At 41.3% G+C, this 24,426-nt stretch overlaps 1 protein-coding gene across 1 annotated transcript in view; it reads left to right on the top strand.

Moving 5' to 3' along the window:
- ARHGEF28 (Rho guanine nucleotide exchange factor (GEF) 28) overlaps positions 1-24,426 on the top strand; it is a 71,594-nt gene that overhangs the window by 24,741 nt on the left and 22,427 nt on the right. Inside the window, exons 7-15 of the mRNA XM_009872049.1 lie at positions 10,240-10,387; positions 12,711-12,995; positions 15,486-15,630; positions 16,955-17,066; positions 19,579-19,659; positions 20,607-20,646; positions 21,099-21,222; positions 22,548-22,680; positions 23,041-23,096. Of these exons, the coding sequence (XP_009870351.1) occupies positions 10,240-10,387; positions 12,711-12,995; positions 15,486-15,630; positions 16,955-17,066; positions 19,579-19,659; positions 20,607-20,646; positions 21,099-21,222; positions 22,548-22,680; positions 23,041-23,096 (1,124 nt within the window). The remainder of the gene's footprint in view (positions 1-10,239; positions 10,388-12,710; positions 12,996-15,485; positions 15,631-16,954; positions 17,067-19,578; positions 19,660-20,606; positions 20,647-21,098; positions 21,223-22,547; positions 22,681-23,040; positions 23,097-24,426) is intronic.

The raw sequence follows: 24,426 nt of genomic DNA, 5'->3' as shown, positions 1-24,426 counted from the left end.
TTTGAATTAAATTTGCATTTGAATTGCTTTATTTTCTTTCAACAAATGCGTTGTTATCTCCAACTGAAATGTGGATTGAGGAATCACTTGAAACATAATACAAAAGTAGCACTGCAGACCTCAGCAGCCTGAAAAATAATTGCAGTGAAGTAAGGAATGTTAACAAGCTTGTCATCATCTTCCAAAAACTGACATTTAAGCTGATCCACATTCCCTCTTCTCCTTTATGCGGAATACAAAACCACATACATTGTGGGGTAACTAAAAGAAATGTTTGGTGGAGTTGGTTAAGAAACAGTGGACATGTTATTTTTTTTATTAGCTCTTGTATAGCCACATTTGAGCCTTTTTAAAAAACATGTAGTTTGTGTAGTGTAAAGATGTTGGGGGAAGGGATAATGAGTTCCTACTGAATACTAATTGCCTACGAGTTGTTCGGGGAGACTGTATAAGAATGGAGGATTTGTTGTAAATTAGTCACTAGCTGTATTGTGCATTGCTGTGAGGTTAGACCAGAGCTGTAAAGGTGCCAGCTCTACAAAATCTTTATGATTCACTGTCTAACTTAGTGACTGTGTGAAGAAGAAAATACTATTCAGACTAAATATTATTGGAAAGAGAGCTCCTCTAATGACAGCGTAATCTGTCATTATAACGCTTTAGCTTTAAGCTCATTTGAGCTAGAAAGATGGAAACAACGGATTTTGAGTGGGTTATCACTGCTTTTCCTGCTGCAACATCCCAAGGTCTGCCGAAGTTATAAATGCTGAGAGGGGTATTGCTCTGCAGTAATACAGGGTCTAGTAGATTGATTAGTGCTGTTAGTTTACTGTTAATCTTTGGCTTCTTTAATTTTAGCATTTTGCCTGTCCTTAATTTGAGAGTCCTTGTAAACTTCACTTTTAACATGGAAACAAAGCTTGCAATAGTTTACTTTTGAGACCTATTTTCTCGTTTCTTAATCAGCTCCTATTGTTTTCATTTACATCAAAATGGAAAGGTGAGTTAATGATTCATTGGCACACAGTGACCTTTCAAATAGCTCTGGACCACGATGCAACAGCTCCACTCGAAGCTCTCATACTTTAACCTCCTTGTTTCTGCCTTAATATTTGCAGCCTGATCTGTCTACATGCCTGGACGCCTGAAGAGAGCAAACATTTACAGCTTCTCCCTCCCCTGTGTTTAGTGGGCAATTTGATCCTTCTTTGTCCATTCTTTTATTTTACATCACTCTTAGACTTGACGTGTTGTTGAGAACAACAAAGTGGGAATCTGCTCTCTGTTTATTTAGCACAAAAATGGATTCAGACTCTGATTCACCTTTTAATTACTCTTGGCCTTCCTTGCCTAAAATGAGGATTCGAAGAAGGGCATCCAAACCAGGTAGAAAAAGCTGTCTTCTTTTAAATAAGTTTTGCTTAATAGCTCTGCCTCCTTTTCATTGTCTGGTTTTGTGCAGGTGGCTATAAACAGCTCGCATGAGGTAGATTTTCTTACTATCAAAAGTGTACCTCACTGTTAAATATACTTTTGTAGATAACGGTGTTGGAATTTTTTAAGTAAGAAGAAAGTATTTTCTCCAGATTATGTACTGTTCTTTGAAATTGTTTTTACTTCTTTATTCTCTTAAAGCTTTTTTTTTTTTTCTTCCAGCTGCATGTGTAGCTCTCACTGAGCAGCTCTGACGGTCTGGGAGCTGCACGGCAGCAGCTGCAGAAAGCTCTGCTGGTTACAGTTGTTTTCATTTAGGGAGAATTCAGTAATTCAAATATGCCTTGACAGCTAACAGGTTTTCTGCTTTTTTTTTTTTTTTTAAATTACATAAAAAAATCTTATCAGAATGAAGAGAGAAATCTGCTCTCTGTAAAAGAAAGCCAAAGTTACTCTCTTTGATGGCAAGGTCAGTTACTGTCTTTGCACAGTTAGACACTGTCCTCCTTTGTGGAGAAGTTTTTGGGAGGTAAGCATTATAATTGTTGTCAGTATGATAAAGGGAGTTTTAAGGGGGAGGAAAGGCACTGACCAGCAAGTTTATTTTAGGAAGAACTATCACCGAAAACTTGAATGAAGAAAGATGAATTTTTACTACATTTGGAAGTAAAGAAATGAAGAGAAAGAATGGGAAAAAATGTAATTTGTTCTTCTTTCCATAAAATTACTTTTTTATGTGTTTTGGAAAAGGAAAGAAAACCGCACAAATAAGACAAGTAAGATCCATCGGCATCACTAAAGTCAATGAGCCGGGAGAGCCATGTTTACGCAGACTGAGACTTTGACCTGGTTTTAGAGTAAAAAATGCATACAGAATGCAGTTTTTAGTGTGCAGAATACTTTCTGAACTTTTTACTTTTGTTCATGGCGAAATCCACAATTTTCCAGATGCATAGGAGTTACTGCAATGTGTATGGGTGCACATGCAATTTGCAAAGAAGCTGAAACGATTTGGAGGTTGCATGGTGTGTGTTTTTTCCATCTCTCAAGAGGACTCATTTTATCTGTAAATGCGGTAGCTGCGCAACCATCATCCTTGGCACTTCTGTTGTTATTTATTTTGCATTTAGGCAGCTGCTGTTTTTTTTATTTTATTCTTTTTTCTATTATACTCCACTTTTTGTAAAGCACTGTATGTAGATCCAGTGTTTGCATTTTATACTATTGCATCTTGTTTCCCATTCCTGTTAACAAAAACTTTTTCACAGTGAGGGTGACAGAGCCCTGGCACAGGCTGCCCAGGGAGGTTGTGGAGTTTCGTTCTCTGGAGACATTCAAAACCCGTCTGGATGTGTTCCTGTGTGACCTACTGTAGGTGACCCTGCTCTGGCAGGGGGGCTAGACTATAGATGATCTTTTGAGGTCCCTTGGAGCCCCTGACATTCTGTGATTCTGTGTGATTCTGTAACAGTATACCAACACATGTGGCTTGTGTGCACAGCTGACCATATATGTGAGGTTGCTGGAACAAGAAAGCGTTCTTGAGTGCCTGTGCTTGTTTTAGTGGTAAAGTGCAAGGGTTCACTGTGCTGGAGCGTTGAAATCCTGGCTGTCCACAGGGTGGGAGAAATACCTCTGTCAGAGCCTCATGATCTGTGCTTGTGATCTATGTTTTTTTTGGTAATATCTGAGCTTGGCCAGTTGATCCTGGCAGGCAGGTGTGGGGCATTTACCTTGCGACAGCATTTCCCTCGTGCAGGAGTTCAGATCTTGGTGAACGGGAGACTTGTAGTGCCCATTGGGAAGCCGTATGGGATTCTTATTCCCCACTCCGAGAATCAAGAAGTCATTGTTGTGTACGTGCTGTGGGTGCTCCAGGTGATGTGAGCAATGAAATGTCATCCTCCTCCCTTCTCCTCTCAGCTAGCAGGCTGTAGGTTTCCTGGCCTGGGGTTGTCCCTGCTGGGAGGCAGGGGAGCTGTGCACACCTCTGCTGGGAGAGTCCACAGCAGGAACTCTCACACTCTGCTTTGCACCATTATGAGTCAGTGTTTTCAGTTCCTTGCGTGCCCCAGGGTCAGCATTTGTCTCTGCTCGGGACGTCTCAGAGTGGGTGGTGGAGCCCCTGCCCTCCCCCTGAATTCCTGGGGGCTGGCAGGAGCCGAGAGCAGGCTGTGCATCTTCAGGCTATGTCTTGCAGACTCCCTCCCTCCTGCTGAGGCTGCATATGCATGGCATAATTAAAACTTAATTAGGCTCAACAGAGAATGTGAGCATGACTCTGTCTTAGTGATTGGGCTGGAGAGTGTGTGTTAGTTTCGTTTTTTACTGCAAGACTCCTAACTATATTTTTTTTGTTATTTGATTTGTAAGTGGCCATAAGACAGGTCTCTTCTGCCCTGCTCTTGCACTGCATAGTCCTGCCTTCAGAGGCAGTGACTCTCAGAGCCTTTTTGGAGGCTTTAACATCTTTCAGGGATGCTGAGAATATCTGTCTCTGGCAAGTCTGTCCACTGTGCTGGGAGGTGGAAGTTACATGCCAAGTTCCGTCAAACAGAGCTGGGAATTGAAGCTGAGCATCGCATGTCTTAGGATAGTACTGTATCTGTTGTGCTGATATATCAAAGGAGACACCAATTTATTTTAGTCTGTGTTTTCATTTGTATAGTAGGAAAAGTGCCTGATCCAGAGAGGGAGGTCAGGGCTGTGAATCCCATGCTGGAAAGAAATGCTTTCTCATATCCGATGTTTTAGGTGACAAAGATCAAAGTCAATAATTGACAAGTGCCTTTATCCTCAGTGTTTCTTAGTGGCTACTTTAGGACCACATTTTGAACATGATGATATGATTTCTAGCATCCAGATGCCTGATCCTCTCCATGCAGCATATAGGAAATGCAGTGCTATGTTTTCCACTCCACAGATTCAGGATAATAAAATGCTCATCTTTGACAACAGCACTTCAAAACCTACCTCACTTTACTGTCCATAAAATGCTGTTCTTATGTATTAAATTGAGACAGAGGAGGTTCGAGTTAGATATTAGGAAGAATCTCTTTACTGAATGAGTTGTCAGCCATTGGAAGAGGCTGCCCAGGGAGGTGGTTGAGTCACCGTCCCTAGAGGTGTTTAAGAGACAACTAGATGTTGCATTGGGGGACATAGTTTAGTGGGTTGATAGGGCTGGGACAAAGGCTGGACTTGATGATCTTCAAGGTCTCTTCCAGCTGAAACTATTTTATGATTTTATGATTTACTTAATTTTTCTGTCATGAGTAGTTGCACTGTCTGAATAAAGTACCAAGACACTTGGTTGTATGGTCCACAACTGCATATGTGCATGTCACTTGGATCAGCCCCTCACCAGGAACGTGTGGACTTCTTTCTCAAAATTCAGGTGACCCCATCTAGATTTAGAGGATTATTTCTGCAGTCCTGCATGACCCATGCACTTAGATGCCTGCATTTTTTGCTAACTTCATAGCTGTTGCTTCCAGTTATACATTAACCCCTGTACAGGTTGCTGGGGGTAAATGTGATGAGTTGTCTGAAAACTATTCATTGTATTTAGAAAAAGGAATTTGTAATTTCTTCCCTGGCCCTCAGCTTTGTCACACTGATATATTTAACTTCTCTCTAAAGTTTTGATTTTTGTGGAAAAACAGTCAGTGTTACGTTCTTGACATTTTCTTAGGCAGGTCATTCAAAACTATCCACTTTCTTAAGCCAAAATAAAGCATGTTTTGAGTTATTACTATGATTATCAAGTGATTTTTTTATAAGCTTTTGTGCCTGGTGAAATGTACAGCCTTTTGCTGTATGACTTTGACAGCATTAAAGAATATGCAGAGAATTTGTGCCTAGTTATCCATTGGTCAAGGTCTTTTACTTTACCTGTGTTTGGAAATTGTCTTTAGCAGCACTGTGGCTTTTGTTCATCCACATCTAAATAGCACATACATCTTTCCTGACTGTTTACCATGCAGATGGCAGAGAGCCACAGGTTGTCCTAAAGGAGACATGCCTTTATTTTAGTCTTTTTCTGTGGCCATGGCACAATATACAGTGGGTATCTGCTCTGGCAGGAGGATCAACTTGGTGAGCTCTGCTTGCTGGGTTGTTTCAGTACCAGAGCCATTTCCGCTGTGTCCTGTTTGGGCCATTTTTACCTTAATAGGCATCCTGAAGTTCATTAACTAAAAGAGCTAAAACTCTTTGGAACATCTTCACTCTTACAAGTGTATTGGGTCAGGCTGAGGTGGAGTCAATCTTCCTATAGCAGCTCTCTCAGTGCTGGTTGTTTTTGTTTTTCTCCTTGGAGTGGTAGCTAGAAGGGTGTTGATAGCACCCCAGTGTTTTGGCTACTGCTAAGCAGTGCTCACACAGCACCAAGGCTGTGGTTTTGGGTTTTTTTTGTTTTTTTTTTTTTCCCAACGTTCCCCCAACAGTAGACTGGGGGTGGGTAACATCTTGGGAGGGGATACAGCCGGGCCAGCTGACCCAAACAGACCAAAGGGGTATTCCATACCATATGACGTCAGCTCAGACATAAAAGGGAGAAGGAAGAGGGAAGTGGGGGGGCATTCGCTGTTTTGTGCTTGTCCTCCCGAGCAACCGCTATGCGTACTGGAGCCCTGCTTCCTACAAAAGCGGCCGGACATCGCCTGCTGATGGGAAGTAGAGAATAATCTTTGTTTTGCTTTGCTTCCGCGCGCGGTATTTGCTGTTGCTTTATTAAACTGCTTTTTTATCTTAACCCACGGGCCTCTTTTTACATCTTCCCTCTCCCCTGTCCATCTAAAAGGGGAGTGATAGAGCGGCTTTGGTGAGTGCCTGGCCTCTGGCCAGGGCCAAACCACCACAACAAGAAGTGCCAGTTTGCCCTGGCAGTCTTACCTGCCTTTCCATAAGCTGTGCTGAAGTTTTGCAGCTCCAGTGAGAATAAGTGTTTTGAGTCACCCAGAGGGAACCTGACAGGCTTGAGAGGTGGGCCCGTGCAAACCTCATGAAGTTCAGCAAGGCCAATTGCAAGGTCCTTCACCTGGATCAGGGCAGTGCCAAGCACAGACACAGGCTGGGTGGTGAGTGGCTTGAGAGCAGCCCTGCAGAGAAGGACTTGGGGACATTGGTGGGTGAAAAACTGGGCATGAGCCAACAGTGTGCTCACAGATCAGAAGGCAAATTGCATCCTGGGCTGCATCAAGAGAAGCGTGGCCAGGAGGTCAAGAGAGGTGATTCTGCCCCTCTGCTCTGCTCTGGTGAGACCCCACCTGCAGTGCTGTGTCCAATTCTCGGGCCCTCAACACAAAAAGGACGTGGACCTGTTGGAGCGAATCCAGGGGAGGACTATGAAGGTGATCAAAGGGCTGGAGCACCTCTTCTATGAGGACAGGCTGAGAGGGTTGGGGTTGTTCAGCCTGGAGAAGAGAAGACTCCAGGGAGACGTTATACTGGCCTTCCAGTGCCTGAGGGGGAAAGCTCGGGAAGGACTCTCTATCAGAGTGTGTACTGATAGGAGAAGGGGTAGTGGTTTCAAACTGAAAGAGGGTAGATTTAGATTAGGTATTAAGAAGAAACTCTTTATTGATGAGACACTGGAATGGGTTGCCCAGGGAAGTTGTGGAAGCCCCCTCCCTGGAATTGTTCAAGGTCAGGCTGGATGAGACTTTGAGCAACCTAGTCTGGTGGGAGGTGTCCCTGCCCATGGCAGGGGGCTTGGAACCAAATGACTGTTAAGGTCGCTTCCAACTGAAATCATTCTATGGTTCTGTGAATGAGTAGGGGAAATTTTTGAAACATTTTGTTGGAAAATGTATTTTGTTGATACGCCTCATCTTTAAGACAAGGACAGCCTTGCTGCATATTACAACGGGTACCCAGTGCAGTGGGCTGTTGCCTACTGCTATGTTAACCTGGAGGAAGGTCTGCTGGTGGTCCCCGTAAGACTGAGATGACTTGCAGCCAGTGGGGCAGGCTGGAGACAGTGAAGCTGTAGAAATGCAGTGTGTGATATGGACATTTGTGACAGTTTTGCAATTTTTAAACTACTCAGGCCTGTCTGGTAAAAATAAGTTACTACCACAGTCAATGTGTAATTAATAATGCTTCCACCTGCATTCAGCGAAGTCTTTCAATACTTCTTTTGTTACAAAATTAGTTTGATGTAGTCATCTACTCAGGCATGTTTGAAATTGGGGAGCGGATCAGGAGTAAGGAGTTGGGTCATATTGCAGCATGAAGCCCAAAATAATCTGCCACCTTTTGTCTGTTCATTTAAACCCCCAATGAATATTTATTTAGACATCTCACCTTTAGCAACAGACTGACTGGAGCATCACCAGAGAAACATATGGCATTTAGCAGCGGTAATCAAGATTTACTGACAGAAACTACTGCAGATAACATATTCTGATAAATCTTGTTGTATTTGCAACAACTTTCTTCAGAAGTTGTTGTTTAGGTTCTTTCTTACAGAATTTTAAAATCATGTAGTGTGGTATTGGAAATCATTATATACATAAAAGTGTTGAGTAATACAAGGATTTTGTTGTTTCTGGCTCAGGGCGCATGATTCATATTGCAGTCCATTAACAGACTGTAGAGACCCCTCCACAGGCTTAGGTTTATGACATGATTTGGGAATCCCAAACACCTGGCCTGTTTCTCAGGGATACGTGTTGAACTTTTGCAACATTGGAATCAAATACTACTCCTGCCAGTTGTACCCAGTGGGTTTATATATGAGAGGGAACATGTGCTGGGAAAGGTAGTAAGTGTACAAGAAGCAATGGAGAGCCTGACAGTTTTGTTTTTTTCTTTCTGGTTCTTGATATAAGATCAGCCCTTGGAAAGCTTTACTTGCCACAGTAAAGTACTGCCCATTTTGACACATCACATTTCCATATGATTTTAGCTGCCAAAGTCTGATGAACTACTGTAGAAAACAATGCTTTTATACTAGGTATAAACAAAGACTTCAGGATCTTGGTAGACATAGGGAAATGGTTTGTAGCTTTAACAGTTCTCAAGATGGCAGTCACTAAAATCATGTTAAAATTCTTGCAGGAGGGAGAAGCAGAATGAGAAGCGTAAGGATATTTTAACAGTATGAGATCCTGCAAGGCCTGCCAGGACTAGAAACCAAGTAATTCATAGTGTGCCACATAAAAATGGGGATTTCCATTTTTCTCTAAGTATAGAGCTTACTGTTCTTGGGCTGTATGAAATAGCATCTTAAAATTAAATAAAAGCTGTGGTGTAGCATTACAGTTTTGTCAGTGTTTTTGTTTTGTTTTTGTTTTGTTTTTCCCAAAGGAGCAAATGCCTCAGACGTTGGCAAGTGTAGTTTCAAATCCAGTGCCATTTCTTCGTTATAACTTTCCTTGCAATCTGATGGCCAAAGGCATCTTGCACAGGGCTTTGAGTGACCTCATGTAGTTAAAGATGTGCTTACCCTTACCAGGGAAATTGGTCTAGATGATCTTTAAAGTTGCCTTCCAAATCAGACCATTCTGTATGATTCTGTGGTCTTCCAAAAGTAGTTACATTACTTTAAGAATATAGACTGAGAAAAGTCTTTAGTGATATTTTCTTTCCACCTTTGCAGAAAATGAATTTCCAATTAAGACTAAGAAGGATTTTTTTTGCACAATTTTCAGTAACATGGTCTGGAATTAAGTTTCTTAAGTTTCGATTTTTGATATTTTGTTGGGTATGACACTGTATCACATCATTCTTATGCTAGTCTGCCTGAGTTCACTTCCAGTGGCAAATAAGGAAAATTACATTACAACTGAGTTTTTTAGCCTGTTTTAACACAATATAGATCAAGTCTGGTTTCCACTTTGTCAAATTTTGCTACTTTTACAAACAGAAGGTAGTATGAGGCCTTGACTACCAGCTCAAATGCTGGATTGCTGTATGCGCTTCATACTTAGAAGCAGCTTTAAGAGAACTGAACCTGCAGGCCAGATGATACAGTGTTTCTGTAGGACTTAGGTTTTCTGCCGCTCAAAGCCATGACGTAGTCAGCCCACGCAGCTTTTTATAATATTTGCAGTCATGAACTCATTATTGAAAACTAAACTCTGACATTCTGTTAATGATTTTTGGTGAAACCAGTGATTTCCTATTTCAGGTACCAAAAGCAGATCAGTTGCAATCTTTGTCCCAAACACCTTGTTTATGGGTCAAATCTTGAGTGATTGCTGTCACCCTGTAAAGGCACAATCGGTGGTATCTTATTTATATATAACTTTTAGAATTTTTATTGCTCTTTTGTTTTAAGAACAGTAATCTGCTTTATTGGTTTAAGATTAGCATTTATGTTGCTCTCAGCAAGTAGAAGGCTTTAGGAGAGTCGTTACTGTCTGCATTTGAACAGTATTCAGTTCATGTAACGTCTCAGATGTTAGGCATTTAATCTATAGGCCAGAATCATGCGTATATTCTCCCAGACCATAAATATTGTCCTATGTACTTCTACAACCACAGATCTCTACAAGTTCTAGCTTCGGTGCAAAATAGAATGTTTTGCTAAGCGAGATGCAGGAGCACTGAATCATGTGGATGATTCAGTGGTACTTTTTTAGAATCTTGCCAACTATAGGCTTCTTGGAGCAGCAAGTCTTAGGCAATTACAAAATGGGCAGATTTTTGAGTGGCCACACAAGTACTGTTCAAATTGTAATGTTAAGATTTGGTGCCTAACGTTTAACTTTGCTGTTTTTATGATGGTGTATATATGTGAGAATAAAATGGTTTGAGATTTAATGGTGTATTTTCCAAAATTTCTTTTTTTTCCAGAGCAAAGACACTCTACCCTTGATGTTCTCAGGAAACTCAAGGCTCCACCTACTTTCTTTGCTGCAACCAAACTTACTGCCATGTTGAGTGGAAGTGATGAAGTATATGCAAACTGCATGTTAGTAGACCAAGTAAGCTTATGTTTGAAGTTTTCACAATTTTTTATTGTCTTCTGTTAAATTAAATTATTTGTCCAATTGTAGGATCTTCTGGATCTGTTAGCAGTAGTGACCAGTTACTAAAGCTCTAAAATAAAAACAGTAATACCTTACTTTTCTCATCTGTATTTTGTAACCTATTTATGAAGTTGCTATTAACAGATACAGTTGATGATGGGAATTACTCTGTCTAGCCTGAAGGAAGAACTCTAAGGCAGCTCTTACTGTCTTTTCTGTGTGTGAGCTAAATGGTATTTGCTTCTTTCTAGGAAACATTAACACAATGTAACCTGTTCACATGCACTTTAGATTTTCCAAATTCTATGTACATTCAAAAAAGAGGTGAATTTGCTGGTGGTGGCTCATTTCAGAAGTTAAATATGAGCTCATAGTTAAGCTTACAGGCTTAACAAAACTGAGATACTGCTGAAAAGGTGAAGTTGATGTGCTACAACTGACAGGGGACATTGTGATGCTGGAAATCTTGACTTAGTATTCATGGTTTTGATTAATTTGTCACCAGCACTGGAGATGAGCTAGAGTGTGCAGACCAAATGATATCCTACATCACCATGTTGCAACTGAAATCTCTTCCCCATGGTCACACTCAAATATCAGAGCTTGGGCAGGGGGGAGTAGTCCAGCTTTGGTGTATTGTGGTTGTGTGTGATTAAACAGCTGCCAGATTCTGGTGGTGTGTAGCTACGTTTCAGTGAAGACTGAAATGATTTACTTATTTATTTGTAATCTTCTATGGGCTCTGCCTGGAGTGAAAGTTGGAATATGGGGTTAAGAAATTATCAGATCATAGTGTTACAGGGAGTTTGAGATTTTGCAAGTGTGATTTTTTTTTCCTCCTTTTTTTCCCTATTTTTTTTTCATTTTCTGAAAAATTCCAGCCACTGCATTCACTGCAGATCTAGTTTGTTGTGACAGCTGAGGTGCAAATTTCAGTCAGAAGCCTGGGTGTTCTACCTAACACACCTAAGGTTGCATGAAGTAATGACCTAGGAGTGAGCAACTGACAAGGAAAAATGTATGCAATCTGTGAACCCTTGGTTTTAACAATACCCATTTGGAAGGACAGAGGTGCAGAAGTGCAGTTCCACTGCAGATGTTACCCAGTTAATACTGCTGGGGAGAGTCCTTCAGCTCGGATTACTAACCTTTGCTCTATACTTAGTTGCATTCAACTTTGTTAAATTGCTGATTGGGGCCAAAGGCTCCCTTAAGCACTGCCAGAGGAGCTCCGAGGGGAGATGCTACCTGGGCGGGAATACTTTTGAAGGGAGGAACAACAGTGTAAGACCCAGGAGAAGCATTTTACCAACAGAAGAACTTGCAAGCTTGCGTTTGGCCTATCTGTGAGTGCAGATAGGGGCTGCTGTAAAAATGCCAGCAGGTCTTGCTGTCATTTACTAAGAGGAGCATTGTTGTGATGGCAATGAAGACACATCTCAAATGGGGCTGGAGAGGAGGAAGTCAGCAATCTAAAAGACTGAGGCTTTGGACACACTTTCAGTCCTTCCTTTCTTCTTGCTTTTATACAAATTCTTTTTGGGAGTTGAGTGTTTTCATTGGCCATGTGACTATTCAGTGTTATTCAGCATCTAAATAGACAACAGTAACACCTAACTAAAAGACTGACAATAAACTGTATTTTAATATCTTCTGCTAAGTTAACAGGAGAGTTCAACCTCAGCTGCACAAAGAGTTGTTACTGTCTAAATCCTGATCCCTGTACCCGAGAAAACAGAATCCCCAACTCCATTCCAGTCTTTGTGGAAGAGGAGGGGGTGCTTTATGCCCTTAACTAATTAATTGCAAAGAGATTCTTTTCCCTTAGTCCCCTGGAGAACCTCTGTTCCAGGACATGTTTATTTATTTCAAAGCCTAGGAAATGGTTGCCAGAAAATTTAAAGTGCATGATGTCTAGGCTGATTTTTCTAAATCAAACTGCACGGTGTTGGAATTCTCCTCTATATGTCTCCCACACTAATGTATTATGCATATTTTTTTGCTCGACTCGAGGATATTTTTAAATAAAACCATAACTATATAAATGGATATATTTAACAAAATGTATAACTATGAGTGAGAAATTCATTAGACTTGAAAATATAAATTAATTGCCACTCTAATTAGGAAAACAAGTAATTCAAGGTCTTGAATCTCTTAGCCATATAACTTGTCTAAAAATAGGGAAAAACGAAACAAACCAAAAGATATAAAGCAAACCATGTAACCATTAATAAAATGGCAAACTAATCTGGTCCTTGTTCCCTGACAATACATCTTGTTGCTACCTCTTAGTAGCATTCATTTTTTTTCTCTGCAGGCTGAACAGCTCCAGCTTGGAGACATCAGTTCTATCCCAATGGCTAAGAGCTCTTCATCTCCCTCCCTTGAGGAGAATGATCAATATATATACATTCCAAATGAAGGAAATCAAAGGCCAGTGAAAAATGGAGAAGACGAGGATTTAAGACATACTGTTTCACCTTCTGATCCATATGGAGCAGATTCATGTCTTCCATTCAAGACCCATGGACTTACTAAGGATCGAGGCCAACATTATGCTGACGTGAGAAAAAGAAGGTATAGAATTGACTTGGTAATATAGCCAGAATAAGGATTGTTTGTGATAACCTTTTATTTCAAAAGTTTAAGCAGAATCCATAGTAATAAGTATTATTAGATAAAATGAGATTAAATCACCGTTTTCTGTCACTGGTATCTAAATCATCCTAGTGATAAGTTTTCATAAAATAGTTATGAAGATATTTTTAACAAATAAAAGATTCCCTCTTAAGTAAATCAATTTTTAATGCAAATTTATACTTTTATACTCTTTTATACCCTTTTTTTTCAGCAAGACAGAATCAGCTATTCACTGTAAGAGTTGCCATTGTGGCATTGTTTTCAAAAAATGAAATTTCACCCTAGTTTTCCTTGGCTGTGTTTTCCATTAAGAAAATAGTGCAAAACCAACTGAATTCTCTGGGTATCTTTCCATTCTTTGCACTGGTCAGGAAACCTGTTTCTGAATACATATTGTTTTACACAGGACAGAGTCTATGAGGTTCAGGCTCTTTTCTACTAGTTTGCTGGTATACAAGGTTTGCTACCAGCAAAGCCAAGTGTCTGAGGATCCTCCTCTAGATGGCTTTAGGTTTTACTGTGAACTGATTGGCTTTAGGAATGCGGAGAGCTTTGAAGATGAAACTGTTTTTATTTTTTAACAATTAGTAAAAAAGGTTTTATTGCTTCTCTGGATAGAGGAGATAAGAAATCAGTTCCTTCTTTTACACGAGGAAATTTAAACCTCTCTTGTACCTTTCAGGTGTTCAGACTAGTGGGGGGTAGGGCATCAGATCTATGTAAAAACAGTAAGGAAGGATTAGTGTCTGTCTGTTGTTGATTGGAATGGACAATAACATATTCTTTACCTTAATTTTGAGTTTCTTATCAACTATAAAGTCCCACTAAGGGGGAATCTTTCAGCACACATAAGACAACAAATTTCAAACTAAGTGTTGGTTTTGCCTAAACCTTTCATTTTTGTTAGCTGCAGGGATATGATGTAGATTGCCAGAAATAATCTTCTTCTGCCTCTCTGTCATAAACATTTTTCTCCTATACATTTCAGGTATTCCTACTTTTTTAGGACCTATATGTGAGCTTTAAGATCTTGTATGAATTTTCAGAGAATGTAATTGACCTTAGTATGTCAACTGTAAATGATCCAAATATTACACAAAAGATAATTGGTATGTAATTCAAGCAGCACTTTCCTATAAGTTTCTGAGGTGATGTGGCAAGATACTTAGCAGATCTTTAAATCAGCTTTTTATGTCAGAAATATTCCCTGGGTATGTTACCCCAGTAAGACATGTATGCTTGTCTGTTGACACAGACACGTGTTCTGATTTTAAGTTATGGCAGTAACTGATAATACAGTTAAAGAACTTATTTCTGAGACATCACATGGTCAGTTACTATGAAACATTGCAAGAGACCGTCTCCATAAATGTAATAAGGAAGTAGTTTGGGACAGTATCAGTCGATTTGCCCTTGGACAAAATGAATTCTCATGGTATGTGAAAGAATTGTTGTGCTATTATTCCTGCTAGGAACTCTGGCTATTTAGAAATACCACACATAATTTAAAGTTTTATGTTGTAAGGCTGGAATGTTATTGCAAGCAGTCAACCATTTCTTCCAGTTATTCTGAGAGACCATGAGCTTGCTCTTGCAGCTAATGGGACCTATCCTGGGAAACCCTGGTACTGTTGAGAAACCTTACTGCATTCTCCTACTCAGGAACCCTCGCAAGTCAGTCTAGGTGTTGGAAGCATTTATTTAGCCAGAGATTTTTCAGTCTGCTTATAGTCCTCCATGTTTTAAAGTTTGTATCTTTCAAAACGTATCTCTTACACCATCTCAGAGTCTCCTTCATCTCTCTTTTTAGTTTTCTCTTCTATCCTCCATCAAGTCAGAGATGTAGGAAAAAAGATATCTGTGAATAGCCACATCATATCTTCCAAATACACACAGAATATTCATAATACTCACATATCTTAATGAAATCTGAGCTAGTTGTCTCAGTTCTCCTTATCATCTCTATAGAGAGGCAGGTGCATGTGTAGAACAAACCTGTGACCTACTGTAGGTGATCCGGCTCTGGCAGGGGGGTTGGACTAGATGATCTTTTGAGGTCCCTTCCAACCTCTCACATTCTGTGATTCTGTGAAACTACCTCATTTTAAGGGAGGTGCAAAACAATGATCTGAAAACTATCCTCTGAAGGTGGCTGACTGTGGTGGGAGTGTGTGTGTGATTGTGGGCAATGCCAACATCTGTACTGCAGATCCACAGGGTTGAGTCAGGTGAGTCCTGTACAGAGTGACTGAGTGCTTTGACCTGGTGCCTGTAAACCTGAGAGGGGACTCAGAACGTGACTGACATTATCATGGTGGTTTGGGTTCTCGTTGGTCAGAGCATACAATATTTTTGCTTGTTGCATTAAGAATGAGATGGATTGTTACTAGGATATGCAGAAATTGAGTACTTTGTTGTCTTCTTCAGTTCAAGTCTTGATGACCTTGAAGTAGATGGTGGAAGTGGAGGTGTTTTGGACAGATCTCACATTCACTACCCTCACCTGAGCTCTTCAGAGACCATGGCTGGTAGCAGTGATGGATTAGATTTACCTACCGATCTGCAGCCCAAGGTATTTGATACTGTCTTGGTTTGCATTGTTCTCCTTTTAAGTAAATCCCTGAACGCATATGAGAAACATCTGAATCTCAAGGGGAAAAATAAGTTCCTGGTTAGCAGTGCTAGTCCCTCCGGAGAGCAGCATGCACAAGTTTGGGCTGCGAAGCTGGAGGTTCTTGGTTGTAGCAGGGGTTGGCAGCAGCCATGGGAAGGGTCCATCAGGGATGTGCTCTAGTTTTGTAAAAAGCGTCATTTATCAGAAATGTTTCAAAGGAAATACCTCAGGTTCAGTGAATCATCATTTTCTAACCAAAATATTTTAGTGAGGAAATGTTTAACCAGCTCTAATCATGTTAAAGGGTAACAGCTTTGTAAAGTACAAAATCAGCCTGCTGTTTTTAAACGGTTTTAAAACAATTGTTAGATTTAGGGAAGTTCAGCTGGGTTGTGTGCATTGACCAGTGCAAATCTCTCCCCTTCATTATGGTTTTCTAAAGTATCCAGGCTCCATTAATTTTCATTAGACCATGGTCCCATTTCTGAGATCTTCAGACACATACATAGTGTTATTTTTTTGTTTGTAGGGATTATGTGTCTTTTTACTAAACAGACTTCTTGCTACTGTAGAGCTTTATCTGATCTTCAGCAAATGTTTACATGAAGCGGGAAACTGAGTCAAGCACAAATGCTTAATTTTGGGGGCTACTTTAAAAAAAAATTAAGTTTAGGAGTAGGCTCTGTTGAAATGTAAATGATGTATTAGAAATCAAGGGAGTTCCCTTCAAGCCTTATCGCTGACGTATTTGGGAATTGGAAGGTCTTTTCATGTACAGTTAAAAAAAAAAAAGTGGAGAAAAAAGAGAAAGAGTCTTAGCTTCTTTCTTTGGGAACTCTGACATGAATATTTACCAAGACAGGACATTAGTCTCCATGAAATGTTCTTGAGGTATTAAAGTACCAAGATTAATGGCTCCCATGGTAAAAGAAGATAGCTTGATCATCAGATACAATGGCCAGCAACACTGTTTGGATGGTGCTTGCCGCTAAACTGGAGAAGAATATAAGCTTTCTCTGAATCTTTTAGTATAACTTGCTCCCGCAGATTATTGCCTGTGATAAACAGAACTTCATCATGCTGCATGTATTACAGACTTCCTACGAATTCAGATGCAGTCCTGAAAAATTTGAGTTCAACTTAAAGCTTCAGTGAAGCGAAGAAGATGGATTCGTGTGGTCAGCCATCTTTCTTTCAGAAATTCTGTCACTGATTGATTTTGTTTCTATTGCTGATATATTTAGAAATGACACAAGTTTTACTTTGCTGCAATTTCTTGTAGGAATGCACAGTGTTTGGGATTCGATCACGCTCCTATTCCTGCTCCTCACCCAAAGGTTTATTAGGAAGACCTCGCATTCCTCGGGACTTCTCAGTTGGGGATTCAAATGACGGTTAGTGCTCTAGCTCTGCATGTACAGAGCCTCATCTCACGCCTACCTGCTTCAGGCCCAGTGCTGGCAGCTTTACTCAGGCCTGTCCTGTACACAGACCTCCCCAATGTGCGTGAAAACAAGACTCGGTTGCCTTTGGGTACTCCTACCATCACCCCTCACCTTCCTCCCCTCTGCTACCCTGTCATGCCATGCCCTGATAGAGCAGCAGTTCCTCAAGAGGGCACACAAACTGGAGAGCAGTACTCAGAAAAAGTAACACAGGCAACGGCAGTAATGTTCTTTTTGGAAGATCCTTACCCTGCCCTCCCACTGGGTGTCCTGTAGAGGCTGTGAGGAGTCTCAGGATGATCATAGAATCATAGAATTGTCAGGGTTGGAAGGGACCTTAAAGATCATCTAGTTCCAACCCCCCCGCCATGGGCAGGGACGTTCCCCACTGGATCAGGCTGCTTAGAGCCCCATCCAGCCTGGTCTTAAAACCTTCCAGGGATGGGGCTTCCACCACCTCTCTGGGCAACCTCTGCCGGTGTCTCACCACCCTCATGGTGAAGAACTTCCTCCTTCCACTGATCCATCTCTAGCTTCAATCCATTCTCTCTAGTCCTATCACTGCCAGACATCCTAAAAATCCCCTCACCGGCTTTCTTGTAGCCCCTTTGAGATACTGGAAGACCACAATAAGGTCTCCTTGGAGCCTTCTGTTCTGCAGACTGAACAACCCCAACTCTCAGTCTGTCTTCATAGAAGTGCTCCAGCCCTCTGATCATCCTCGTGGCCCTTCTCTGGACACGCTCCAGCACGTCCATATCTTTATTGTACTGTGGGCTCCAGAACTGGACGCGGTACTCCAGCTGGGTTCTCACAAGAGTGGAGTAGAGGGGAACAATCGCCTCCCTCGACCTTCTGGCCACCACCTCTTGATGCAGCCCAGGATACGATCACACAAAAGAGGCATGAAAAAGGGCAGATGGCTCCAGCTTTTCCTATAGATCCTAGAGAATCTCCGAAACGTGGATATGCTATTGTTATCTCCACAAGTTGGGGAGCAAAACCCATCCACCAAGTGGAGTCAGAGATATGCAAGAAGCTTGTAATTTTTTACAAATTGTTTCTAACATACTTTACTTTTAGACACATAGTTCCATGTTTAGAAGACAACCCACAGTTTTTGCAATGAAGATACGGGTTATATTTGAAAACCATGCAAAGCATGAAATACATATGCTGTACTTTTCATGTACATCACATCGCTTAAAAACCACTCGCATTTCAAGAGGCTTGGCTTCTGTCCCTATAACTATGTCTGTTGCCATACTTCCAGCTTGTCTTTCCCTCCAGTAAACCTTTAGCTTTCCATTAGTCCTGAGTGAGGGGCAGGATGCGTGTGTTAGAGTGAACCAGATGGGATCGACACTCAGAGAAGTTGAGGATGCCCTATCACTGCAAGTGTTCAAGGCCAGGTTGAGTGGGGCTTTGAGCAATGTGCCCTACTGGAATGTGTTCCTGGCCACGGCAGGGAGGCTGGACTAGGTGGTCTTTGAAGGTCCTTTCCAACTCGAACCATTCTGTGGTCCTATGACACTGAATGTGAAAACACACAAAAGTAGAAATGTTATCGTTACATTTGAAACCAGTTAACAAAAGCTCTGTGATGTCTGCTTGAAGTTAAAACACAATTCTTTTTTCCTTGCTGCTGAGGGACTGTTGGTATCACAGCCTGTTAAGCTTCACCAGACACTATTACCTGTTCTGACCTGATCCAGGCTCAGGCCGTGCTCCGTTCATTCTCTCTCCCCTTTCTCCTGGAACAGTAGTGATGGACCTTTACCTGTCTTGTGGAAGAGATGGAAGCCTTATCCTGTCTGTACTTTGGAAAGAGGCCCTTCTGCATCCCGCAGATGCAGATACAGTGTGCTGCTTGGAAGGAGGGTAGTGGTCTGCTGAGGTTCCTGCTGGTACTTCCCTACCACTAGCAGCTCCTACCTTGTCCTTTCCTTGCCAGCATTTTGCAAGGATGGGAGCATTGAACACAGTGTTAGATGGCTGGCAGAGCTGATTAGTGTGTGAGGCAGCCACAGCTGTGCTCGCTTTGAGCAGTTGCCTCTGGGTATGGGACTAGCCCCAGACCTTAGTCCAAGACGCTAGGTCAGATATTTCATCCTGATCTCTGTGGCTTGTAGTGCGTCTATGTCTGGGTCTGTGCCAGTGTCTATGGAGTGAAAACCTGCCTCTTCTCCTCTGCCCAGCTGCCAGCACTTTGGATATTTTGCTCAGGGCTTAACTATGCAGGAGGGAGGCACAGATGACCTTGCATCTTGCACACAAGTCAAAGTAGGTGAATGCAGAATGGCAACAGGATGGTCTTTCTCGCACAGAGAGAAAAGTGGGAATTCACCATCCACTTCCAATGGAAGCTTTTCAGTATGCTTAGTTTTAAAACAACTACCTGCTTTTATTCAAGAAGGTATTACTAGGCTGTAACAGTGAAGGATTTGTCCCTGCTCTGTAGATGGAGTGCTCATGAACAGTGGTCGATCCCTACTTCAGGCTCTTTCACTCTCTAAGTCAGTGTCTCTGCTCCACCCTTGTAGTAAGTACCTCACTGCCAACAACATGGTCCTGTTTGCATGAGGCTGTCTTCATCTCCCATGGGTATACGGCCTTTATTTCTTCCAAAAACGTCCTGCAGCACAAGTTGTGCCTGGCAACTAACTGAAATGCCTGTTTAGTCTGGTTGCTTCTTTGGTAGATACGCTAGCTTTCACTAACTTAAAGTCTACATTTGTCTAAAGATCTACTGATTCAGCAAAGCGTGTTTACATATGCATCTAACTTTGAAGAAGGCATAGTTTGACACTTTGACTTAGCCAGGCTGTACCTGTTGTACATTTTGCCTGCAAAATTGAACGGCTTCTTATTTGGAAATAGTAGAATGGTCTTTATCGGTTTGGGTTTGGGTTTGTTTTTTTTGTTCTTCCAAAACAACCCAGCTGAATTAGTTATCTTTTATTTCATTTTTTAGACAGTTTGTTGAAAAGTATCTCCTTGGGTCCTCTACATCCTGTGCAGTACATAGAATAGTAATGCTCTGCCTTATGTAGAGGGATTTTATTTTTTTAATACTACAAATAAAGCTGTGTAAGACAGGTAATTGCAAATGTTAGAAGAGTGTCATTAAGATATTTTATAACAAATTATATAAAATGCAAAATGAAGCACAAATCATTCAAGAATGGGTTGTCTAAGAAAAACAAAATGTGCTTTATTATTTTTAAAACTAGACTTGTTTGCAGAGACTGGTGTTCACTAATAGCCATCTCATTTCTGGCAGATTCTATCAACCAAACAAAGCTTAACAGACAGTTGTCTTACCCTTGGAAAAGCTGCTTCTGATGTCTATATGTTTTTGCTTTCCTAATTTTCAAATGGCATTGCAAGCTCTTAGTGACAAGCTTATGGCCTGGCGGAGGTCGTGCATTTCAAATAAACCTGAAGGCCTTGCCATCTGAGTGCCCGATAACTGTTTATGTCTTGCAGAGCGGGCATACAGTCTGCCGGAGCAGTCCCGAGAGAAAAGGTATGGATGGGGTGCTCCTCGTGCCCGTGTTTCGAAGTGACGGGAGCAGATCTGTGCAAGAATGCCATCTAGGAAACAGGGCTGGGAAGAGTCCTTGTCACCCCTTGCAGCGGAGTTTCTAGCAGCATTGTAGGGGATTGCTCCCTGCAGACCAGACTTAAGCTGGGTGCTGAGCTCAGCTCTCAGGCTCTCTTTGTGCCATCTTCACCACATGCTTCCTGCAGCGGGAATTTGGTGTATAGGAATGTCCAAAAATTAAGAAAAGCACCATAATTAAAGCAAGGGGGGTTTGGGTAGCAGCTGTGATCTAGGCCTTTAATAACATCAGCTAAACCCGCAATAAAACATGTAATTGTAAATGTTAGGTGAAATGAACACTATTTAGATTCTGCTCTGTTCTAAGAGACTGCTTGCACTGGAATGAGGGTTTTTTCCCCTGGTGTCTGTTTTAGGATTCAGGAGGAGGAATGGAGTAAATCTATTACACCCTCAAAAAATGAGTCTGAAAAATGTAAAGTGAGTCGGACTTTCAGCTTTCTGATGAACAGAATGACCAGCACACGGAATAAGTGCAAGGTAATTTGGAATTTTTGTGTATGTTACTATGTATAATTATGTTACTGCAATTAAATGAATTATAGAGGAGAACTTAAATTTTAAGTAAAGATAAGTTTTTGTTTGTTATAAAATAGGAAGAAGCTATTGCCTTTATTTTTCAATTTTAAAATGTATGTAGGGTACTCTGAAATGGCCTTCATAGGAAAATCTAGTTTTCCTTTTAAACAGTAGCCTTACCTGAATAATATGAAGTATTTCCCTTGCCATTTTTTGGATGTTATTAGTAATCCAATTCCATGATTTAGCCAAAGTTTCTGTGCTAAATAAAATTTAGAGATCTGTTCTTGCAATTACTCTCAATAAGTAACTGAGTCTGTAACTTCTCATCGGCATGCAGTCGGTTGAATTTGCCTTATTTGAAATTAATGGGACCTGCTGCATGAGTAAACACTGCTTAATAAAGAGTTGCAGATTTGAGGCCTGCACACTGAAACGTACATACTGTGGAAGATAGATTAGAACATCTGTGGTTTGAGACATCTGAAATTTGGATTAACGGCACCAGTTATCAGCGTGAGAGATGGTTGTTGCCTACAGGATCTTTCCAGCTGGCCTTTCATCCATTTTGCAGGCTTTCTACTATGCCTTCCTGTGCCCCAGGGTGTCCTAATATACATGGTTGTGAGGGCGGTTGGCTGAGGTGGTATCTTCAAGGGTGCCAGAACTGGCTGTGAACATGTATGGCTGGCCCAGGAGCGATACATCAGCCTGTATTGGTGTGGTCCCTTAAAGAATAAATACCAGGCCTACTTAGAGAAATGTATACTCACATCAGCAGAAGTACTGTAAAAATAGGCAGAATTTATTAAATTCGTTAAGACTCATTAAAAATAGGTTATTTCTAATGTCTGATTGAAAGAGAAGTTGTCATAAATTTACATAATTGCAGCTTTAATTGCCAAGGCATGACTTTGCATGTATGCCTCAGGAAGATGTGGGGTGTTTGTGTGCATAGCGAGTCAGTGGCACTTCTTAAATTTTCTTTTCTGGCCCTTCCCTTTTTGCAGCCTTATAAATGTGTTTCTGCCAGTCTTCCCTGATAGTGCTTGCTGCCTTAGTTGCCAGTGAAAGCAATACCTGCATAATTTTAGGACTTCAGTGATGTGGATGTAATAATATATTATACTGTTACAGGTCTTCCAGGGCAGAGAATAAATGTTTTAGAATAGTTTGATCTTAAAATGGAATATTTTGCTGTTCTTAAGACTGAACTGCTTTATCTTCTTTTCTAATGTCTTTTTTTTTTAATCTTTCTTTTCTTGCCTCTGCTGTTGTGGATGAAGACAAAAGGTAAAGAGACCAAAGATAAAGAGAAACTGAACAGGCATAATTTTACAAATGGGACCTTCTCAGGAGTTATCCCATGTATGGCCTGTGAAAAAGCCCTCCTAGGAAAGGAGTCGCTACAGTGCTCTCGTAAGTACTTGCTGGCTTTCACATGTGAACTTACAATGCTCCAAATTCTGCTTTGAGATCCTGGTTCAGTATATTGTTTCAAAAAGAAACCTTGCCTAGGTGTGGATTTACCTCCTTTATGTAATGAGCTGAGGTTGGCAAGGCAGAGGGAGGAAGGACGGCAGGTGACACCTTCAGAAGGGACCACGGCCATCCCTTAGCTCCAGCACATTAAGCAAAAACTTCCTTCTAGCTAGGGGCTATAACATCAAAACATCCCCAGGACTACTTCTGTGAGTGCACCTGGAGGAGGGTAAAAGAGGAATCCTCAGAGTACCGTTTTCTTCAGCACCAGGCTTTGAAACGTACCTTCTCTTTCAGATTGCAGTGTGACTGTGCATAAGAGCTGCAAGGAGTGTGCTCCTGTGTGCACCAAGGTAACCTCCTATACCACACCGTTCTTACTTAGAGCATGTCTGCTTTCCAAGGGGTCTGGAAACATCATAAAAGAGAAAAGAAAGCGTAGGCAGCCTGCCTAGACCCAGTGTCTAAATGCAAAGGGCTCCAAATGCAAAGGGATGTCAAAATGTCTAATAAAAAGCAACAGGGCAAGCACTGCGCCTGAACAATAGTTTTTAGAAGAGGGTCAAAAATTCGTTTAGAGAGATATTTCTATTTCTGAAGAGTTGGAAGCTCAAATTGTGAAATGGTGTGCCCTTGGATGGTGCAAAAAGAAAGGCTTTTCAAACCCACAGATAGCCCTTGTGTAGAAGGGGCATCCCGTATGTTTGGAATAATAGAAAGCAGAGATGGCAGGACTTGACTTTGGGAGGTGATTCAGTCCATCTCCCTACCCTCGGGCAAGCTCACTTCTAGGTAACGATTTGAGCAGAGGTTTGTTTGACTTGTTCTTGAAAATGTCTGGAGGAAGAGACTCTACAGCCTGCCTAGGCACTCGCTCCCAGTGTTCAGCTGCCACTGCAGACAGGGCAAAATCAGCACTGGAGCTGATGGGTACTGCCTTCTTTTAAGTGGGAATACATGCATGATGAGGTTATCATGAAGATATTTTCATAATTTTCAAAATTTTCCCAGTTGTCAAATAATTTTCAAAAACAGAGGTGTAAAATGTTCTGCCCTCGTGGAATAAAATGGGAGTTGCAGAGAAGTGTGTCACAGTGATAGGATCATTTTTCAAATTAGTCGAGTGTGTTCTTCTGGTGTAGCTATGTTTCGCATCGTGGTGGCTTGCAGGAAGAACTTTTATCCATACACACTCTTCAGCATAAACAAGCCTTCAACTGAACATAAATCAGGGGGTTTTATTTATTTTGATTATAACTGTCACATCATTACCCTGCACACATTTCTGAGCAAATTTTGGGCATTAGGACAGCTGACCTGCCAGTTTTAATTACTGGGGCTGGTGGGTTATTTGTCAAGACGAGACAAGAGCCCCTGCCACGCCCAACTAATCAACGTGCAGAACGAGGTGCAGAAAATGTTCACTGATTCACCTCAAGTGAAATACATGCCTAAATATAACAGGATTTTGCTAAAGTTTTGCAAAAGTGTGCTTTGGAAGGGGGGTCAATTCTGCCTCTGGTACCCAGGCTTCCTCAGGTAGTGCCCTGCCACAAATGCTCTGAGCATATCTGAATATAAAGCTCTAAGTGTGAACTCCTATTCTTGCAGCCTTCACAGGCAACATTCAGATACAGAAAGTAGAATGCTGTGAATCAGAGGCTTGGTTTAGATTAAACAGAT

The sequence above is a fragment of the Apaloderma vittatum genome, unplaced genomic scaffold, assembly GCF_000703405.1.
Source record: "Apaloderma vittatum isolate BGI_N311 unplaced genomic scaffold, ASM70340v1 scaffold4236, whole genome shotgun sequence".
Taxonomy (NCBI): domain Eukaryota; kingdom Metazoa; phylum Chordata; class Aves; order Trogoniformes; family Trogonidae; genus Apaloderma; species Apaloderma vittatum.
This window is presented reverse-complemented; position numbering and strand designations above follow the sequence as displayed.